The sequence below is a fragment of the Lathyrus oleraceus genome, chromosome 2 (genome assembly GCF_024323335.1).
Source record: "Lathyrus oleraceus cultivar Zhongwan6 chromosome 2, CAAS_Psat_ZW6_1.0, whole genome shotgun sequence".
In the NCBI taxonomy this organism is placed as follows: domain Eukaryota; kingdom Viridiplantae; phylum Streptophyta; class Magnoliopsida; order Fabales; family Fabaceae; genus Lathyrus; species Lathyrus oleraceus.
The window spans coordinates 34869867-34877020 of NC_066580.1; the positions used below are offsets into that span (position 1 = coordinate 34869867).

Sequence of the window (7154 nt, forward strand, 5' to 3'; positions counted from 1 at the left end):
AAGAATAATAGCATAAAAATGAGAAGATGAAAAAGAAATAATAGAATAGAGTAGAGATTAGAGAAGAAGGGGCGAGATGTACCTAACGAATGCGCGATATTGCTAGAAAAGATATGAGAATGCTGAAACTGAAATTCTATGTGTGTGGAAGAGAAAATCGTTTGTATTCGTAAGATTAAGGCATAATAAGTTTGAGTTTAGGTTGAATGTGAGTTAAGCGAAGTTTGAGTTGTAATATAACGCGGTTTGATTCGTTTGCAAAATACAAACCACAAACCAAATCGAACCGCACGGTTTTGTTATAAAATGGTTCGATTTGCGATTTTCTATTAGACCGATTCGATAATGATCACCCCTAAATAGTGTTCTAGGATTATAAAGAATTCTTATTAAAAAACTTATGCAAGTCTATGTCCATAAATTAAATGAATATACCGGTCTAGAAATTAGGAGTCTAACATTTCCATCCATAAATTATCAAGACATCTAACAATGTTCCTGCTTTAAGCATGCTAATGCTTCTCAATAACAACATGAACATTGCTCACATGACTACAAAATAAAACAACAAACCACTAGTTTATATGCATAACCATTCATCCACATAGAGAGAATCATCTCAATGTTTTCTAGTATTACTCGCAATTGACTTATGTGAATGATGATGACTAGAATGTTTTGTTGCATGATGATTATGATCAGATCCAGATTTTGGTGTTCTTGGTACTGAATTTGAGGATTGTAATGCTTCCAATGCAGCTAAAACATTAACCATGGTTGGTCTGTGTTTAGGATCAGTATGAAGACACTTTAGAACAAGTGCAGCTGCAGCTTGAGCTCCTTTCTTTGAGTATTGTCCGCCTAATTTTGTATCCATGATTCTCAATATTCTTCTGCTGTCACTCAGAAAAGGCATTGCCCAATCTACTAGCGTTTCTTCCGAATATGTTGGTCTATCGTCGTCGACTACACGTCGTCCTGTTAGTAGCTCTAACAGGACGACGCCGAAGCTGTATACGTCGCTCCTCGGCGTTAAATGACCTGTTTGGTAATTTGGTTTAGTAAAAGACAGCTTATTATGCCGAGAAAAAGATAGACTCGTCATGTTTAAAAAGCATCTACGACAGATGTAGCAGCGTAATTTGTTGTCTGTTTGCCTTCTATTTCTGTATAATCTAAAAGATTGATTTTTTATGAATGTACCTGTAGCTACATATTCTGGGGCAGCATAACCATGAGTTCCGATAATTCGAGTTGAAACGTGAGTGTTATCTCCGGTCGGGCCGTCTCTTGCCAAGCCGAAATCGGAAAGATTTGCGTTGAAATCCTGCGTAAACATCAGTGACTACTCTTTAAGAATGTGGACTAGTATGTAAAACATCAGATGTTGTAATTTCAGATGAGATGTAATGTACCGAATCAAGTAGAATGTTGGAAGCTTTTAAATCGCGATAAATAACATTTGCATCGAGGGAATGTAAGAATGCTAGTCCTGTTGCAACACCGATCGCAATATTGATTCGTGTAATCCAGGAAATCGGTTGAACGCCTTCTGCAGAAAGAGGCGAAAAAATAATGAATACGAAAAGAAACTATGTCTCATCTTGGCACAAAAACTCGAAGATTTATACTATTATGTAAGTAAAGTAATTATTCTTTTGCGAATCAAAAACATTACTTACTTCTGAATAAGTGATTTTCCAAACTTCCTTTCTGCATAAACTCATAAACTAGAAGCCTGTTTTTACCTTCTGAGCAATAACCAATAAGCTTCACCAAATTTTCATGGTGAAGTTGGCCGAGATAATTCACTTCCGCCTGCAAACAAGAACGACGAAAAATCATACAACATTTATAGCAAGAGCAATATCATCAAAATCTAGCGGAAACTTCAAAGTATCGAGTTCGATTTCTACTGATAAAATACGAAAAGTTTGATAAAAGTGTTTAGGTTGAACTTACAAGCCATTCCTTGTGACCTTGAAAACTTTCTGGTTTAAGTTTCTTAATGGCTACTACAATTCCATTTCCTGGTTTTGTAGGAGCACCGGTATTCTCATCTATCCATCCTTTGTAGACGAATCCAAACCCTCCCTCACCGATCAAATTTTCTTGGCGGAAGTTCCTTGTCGCCTCCTTTAGATCGTTAAAGCTGAAGGACTTAACATCATTAGAGATGGATTTCTCGTCAATCGACCATGAAGTATCCATATTCGTTTTCGGTTCAGAAGAATTTGAAGTCTGTGTTGTCTTACTTTGAGTCTTTGTACTTCCTGAGAGTAGATGAAATGTAAGTTCAAAATAGCAACAAGAAAAAAGAGAAGAACTGAATTCAGTTGAATTACGGTTCAAACTGGTTCTAAGGGTCAAGCACCAATCAATAAGCAGGTGATTCCTGGTTATGGTTACGGTGATAGACAGTGTTGACAACATGACCGACCAATCCAGCCTATTAAATTGGTCGGTCAAATTCTCTCAACACTGGCTATCGCCATGAATTTTTGAACATGTCTAAGAATACTAATTGATGAATCTGAATCAGGTCAAAGATGCCTCAAAATCTATTTTTTTTATGAACCAAGTTTTAAAGGAAGTGGCAAACATCAACCTTAACAACACTAACAGTAAAGTTAAGAAACAAAAACAAACAAAAGGAAAGAAAAATACACAAACACATAGTGTCACCTAAGAGGAAACAAGTGAAAAAAACATAAACTAACCAAATAAACTTGATGAAGAGACATGACAAACAGGTTTTCTGAAACAGTTTCCCATGATGAAAGTGTTTTTCTTTTGTTCTCTCTGTGTTATGTTACGTTATGTTATGTCCTTTGGGAGGAACAATAATACTGATGAAAGGAAAACACAGAATGAAGAAAAGGGTGTGAATGAAATTATGAAAAAGTCTTCAACTTAGAATAAGTATTTTGTTGTTTTGTGTGAGGAAATATATGACAAAGTCCACGCTAGTTATAGGATTATAGATAGAGAAGTTAAGAGGTAGTAATAAATGGTTGATTTAATGAGGAAATAGCGTGTAGTCAATGAAATGGGAGTTGCCACTTGTTGAAACAAATATAATCACATGTACTTTTATTCGGTTTAACTTAGATTTGTCTTTTTTGTGAACTTAGTCACTATTATGATGGAAATAAGAGACTAGTCTTTTAAGGTAGTTGAGCTAAAGTGGATCTTGGCCAAAAGAGTGAGGGTGAGGAGAAGGTTTTGTAGATGCAAACACTTAAACGTTGAAGTGAGTTTTTGTTTGAAACGGGTGGCAAGTAGTTAAACACATTTCATTTGGTGCAAGAATTTTTTTATGGTTAAGTTTATAGAAAAAATGAGTAAAAACTTGTTGAGATCGTTAAGAGATTCTCAATGTAATGGATGAAGCACTATTTGATCTTTATCATGCGATAATTGACTATTTAGGATGATAGAAGTTCATAAAATGAGAGAATGTTAGACCATTTCTGTTAGTTTAAATTTTCGGCGCCCACTTCAAAATTATCAAAATTGGAAAGTATGTACAGTTGGCTTCAACTAAGAGGTGATTCGACCAACTGAAGGTAGACTGACTTAACTGATTAAGTAAAGATCAAGCTTATAGTTGAAATTTCAGAGCGGTTCCTTAAGGAGCGGTTAAAAAAAGGTTTCGATCAAAGATTAGAAATTTAAATAAAGGAGGGAAGAGTATCTTCGTTAGAAACCGCAAGGATACACGTGGAAGCAGAGTGAGCGAACATACGCATGCAGGACGCCACGTGTATCGACGTGATTGAAGAACCCTCAGAGCGGTTATTTCGATCCAGTATAAATATAGGGTCTTAGAGTTAGAAAAGTGTGTCAAATTGTGTACAAAAACCTGCAAATTTACTAAGTATTCGTGTGAAGAAGAACTGTAAAACGCAGAATGTACGTTGTCTACACCATTGTTTAATCATTTCAAAGCATTACAAAGTTATCTTTACTTTCTTTTCAAAAATATATTTCCTTGCTTTTTTACTCTCAAACACTTTATTTCTTACTTCTTCATTTACAAGTTTAAAGATCTTTAGTTCCTTTCGTTACTTTGAACTTTTACCTTACATTCTTAAAGATTCCAACACTTACCAACCTTTTTTATTGCTTTCAATCCTTCTAAAATTCCCGTCATTTACTTCTTCTTTAATAGTTCTAAATACTGATTTAAGATTGTTCTTTTGTTCAAGTCACTCTTTTGTCTTTAGTTTTTATTTAACGCTTCGATTTGACGTTTAGTCCGATCATTTATCAATGTTAGGCTTACGAGAAATTTAGCACATGTCCTGGGATCAATCTGATCGATCCTGTAAGTGACCAAATTTAGAAATTTGGAAGATCAACGGTTGTTTACCATTTTTCAAGGTAAACAAATTGGCACGCCCAGTGGGACCAGTGCTAACGTTTTGTTTGATTGCTAAGTTTTGTTTGAGAAAAGAATTGTTGTATGCTTTTAAGAAGTGGTAAAATAGCCATAAACGACGAACGACGAATAGGGAGAGAACCACAGACGGGGATGGCGAATATGAATCCGCCAGAAACTCAGAATTCTCAAAACCCACAAACTAGCAGCATAGTGCCTCATTCTTCTTCGATGGGGGCAAATACGGGCACGACACATACGTCCGAAATAGTTTCGTCTATGGTGAATTCGATGCCTACGCATTCAATCTCCCACTCTGAACCAATTCTGACTTATGTTGGACCTAGGGGACCTCCCCATACTCCTTCACTGATTAGGGACATCCCAAACAGGATGTTGGTACCCCCTGGTTTTTCAATACCATTTGGTCGAGAACAACCGTATGGAATGCCAACTTCGATGATGGCCAATCTACAGAATGTGGGTTCTACTTTTTCGGAACCAACGGCTAACATAAATTCACCAGTACAAGGGTCTGGGATAAATGTGGGTCGAACCAATCAGACGTTAGGTTTAAGAAACCCAGTACAACTACCCACTCTTACCAACAATTCTGCGGCGGCATGAAGGCAACAAATGGATGAAAGCAATCATGAAATGGTCCAGATGTTGACTCAAACTTTGGCCACCATGCTAAATCCTTTGATTCAGAATACAACTCAGTCGAATCAACAGATGATAGCACAAGTGGCTCGAATGTCTGAGCATCTTGGTATACCTCAACACCAGCGTTCCCTGCCCAGGGATTGGGTAAGAGAGAATCAAGAGCCCACGCTTGAGGAAGACCTCACCATTAACTAGATCCCACAAAATCAAGGAGGAATAGTAGTACCTCCTAGGATCGAACCACACGTGCACAAGGAACCAATGGTGTTAATGGTAAATAGGAATCAGAATGCCGATGATATCGTACAGTAAGTTCGACATGATGATGTGGCAGCAGATAGTAATCTAGCCGCTATAGTCGAGAGAATTATGGTTCAAAATGAGGTGAATTTTGGTCTTAGAAGACCCAATTATACGTCGCCTTTGGCAGAATATGTCTTACAGACATATGCGCCCCTGAGGACCAAAATCCCCAAATTCACCAAGTTTATTGGGGATACTACTGAGTCTACTGTCGAACACGTGGCGAGATACCTAATTGAAGCTGGAGATATGTCAAATAACGAGAAACTTCGGATGAAATTTTTTCCAAGTTCTCTTACCAAGAATGCTTTTACATGGTTCACAACTTTGCCCCAGAATTCGATCCTTTCATGGAACCAGCTCGAAAGAATGTTCCATGAACAATTCTACATGGGGAAAACGAAGATAAGTTTGATAGAGTTGGCTAGTGTTGGATGAAAATTTACTGAGCCAATTGACGACTACCTAAATAGATTTCAACTACTCAAAGCCAGGTGTTTTACGCAAGTTCCAGAGCATGAGTTGGTCGAAATGGCCGTTGGGGGCCTTGATTACTCGATTAGAAAGAAGTTGGATACTCAATACCTAAGGGATATGGCCCAGTTGGATGACAGAGTTCGATAGGTAGAACGTTTAAAAGAGAAAAAGGCTAGAACAAACAAAGGTAAAAGGGTAGCCTATGTCGATTTTAGGAAAGATCATGAAGATTCAAGCCTTGAAGTTCCAGACTTCGATGATACTGAGATTGATCTTGCTAAGTTGACACATGGGCCACCATATGCGTGCAAAGTTTTGGCCCCTTCGAACGGGAGAAACCCTGTCGAACCTGAAAAGAATGACAGGTTTCCTAAGAAAACATATACTTTCGAAGTTACAAAATGTGATAAAATCTTCGACTTATTGGTCAAAGATGGTCAAATGATAGTACCTTCGGGTGCTAAAGTACCTCCTTTAGAACAAAGAAAGAAACGAGGGTTTTGTAAATACCATAGTTTTTTGGGTTATAAAACGTCTCAATGTTTTCTTTTCAGGGATCTGGTGCAGAATGCAATCCAGGAGGGAAGACTCAAGTTCGGTGATAAGCCACGAAGCCAGATGAAAATCGACTCCGATCCTCTACAAATTGCTGAAGCTCATTATATTGAGCCAGAGGAAGTGAATTTCATTGAAACAGCTGATGATTTCTGTATGACCGAAGTTACTGAAGACTTCATCCATGAGCCTGTCTTAGTTAAAATACATGAGCACTTCGAGCAAGCACCTCGTGATGGTTTGGCCTTAAGGGGTACAACGGACATCAAGAAGGAAAATGTTAAAGCCTCGGATATCGATGATGCTAGAGAGTTAAAGTTAGTAATGATTACTAAAGAGACTGCTGATATGTTCGTTCAGCTGGACAAGGCTACTGACGACCTTCAAAAACAATTCCAAAAGCTGGCTATTACTGAGGATATCCACACGGAAGTTAATATGGTGGAGGTATCTCGAGAAGTTTCAATGGAAGTCGATGATGAAGACAAACAAGAGGAATACAATAAGGCCGCCTTTCCTCAGGAAGAAGAAACATTGTCAGAGTTCCTTTGAAGGTGCCAAAAGAAGAAATCGGAGGTGATGCGATGCCCCCAGTGCAATGCTGTCTTTGACAAAAAGGCAGCTCAGAATCTGGAGGGGGTTAGGAGAGTGCACCACCAAAATGGCCATAAAGCCATCCACAATAATCAAGCGGGTAAGCCAGAAAGGTTCTTCGACCCCAGAAGATATCCTGATCCTAGGCGCCCTATGGTCAGGATGAATGAAACCA

The 7154-nt window shown here is 38.1% G+C and overlaps 1 protein-coding gene across 1 annotated transcript; it reads right to left on the reverse strand.

Moving 5' to 3' along the window:
- Positions 1-346: 346 nt before the first annotated feature.
- LOC127117893 (probable serine/threonine-protein kinase PBL2) lies at positions 347-2949 on the reverse strand. The gene is made up of 6 exons (XM_051048020.1): positions 2721-2949; positions 1963-2273; positions 1683-1818; positions 1416-1552; positions 1204-1327; positions 347-1041 (listed from the first exon to the last, which is right to left on the reverse strand). Exons 1-6 carry the CDS (start codon positions 2773-2775, stop codon positions 620-622), a joined length of 1185 nt encoding a protein of 394 aa, XP_050903977.1. The 5' UTR covers positions 2776-2949; the 3' UTR covers positions 347-619.
- Positions 2950-7154: the final 4205 nt, after the last annotated feature.

What these genes read in the sequence shown, in the direction of transcription:
- LOC127117893 (XM_051048020.1), bottom strand. Translation starts at nt 2,775, where the DNA reads ATGGGAAACTGTTTCAGAAAACCTGTTTGTCATGTCTCTTCATCAAGT. An exon ending in CTCTTCATCAAGTTTATTTG is followed by an intron (nt 2,274 to 2,720) that starts GTTAGTTTATGT and finishes ATCTACTCTCAG; the next exon opens with GAAGTACAAAGACTCAAAGT. An exon ending in GGAAAATCACTTATTCAGAA is followed by an intron (nt 1,553 to 1,682) that starts GTAAGTAATGTT and finishes CTCTTTCTGCAG; the next exon opens with AAGGCGTTCAACCGATTTCC.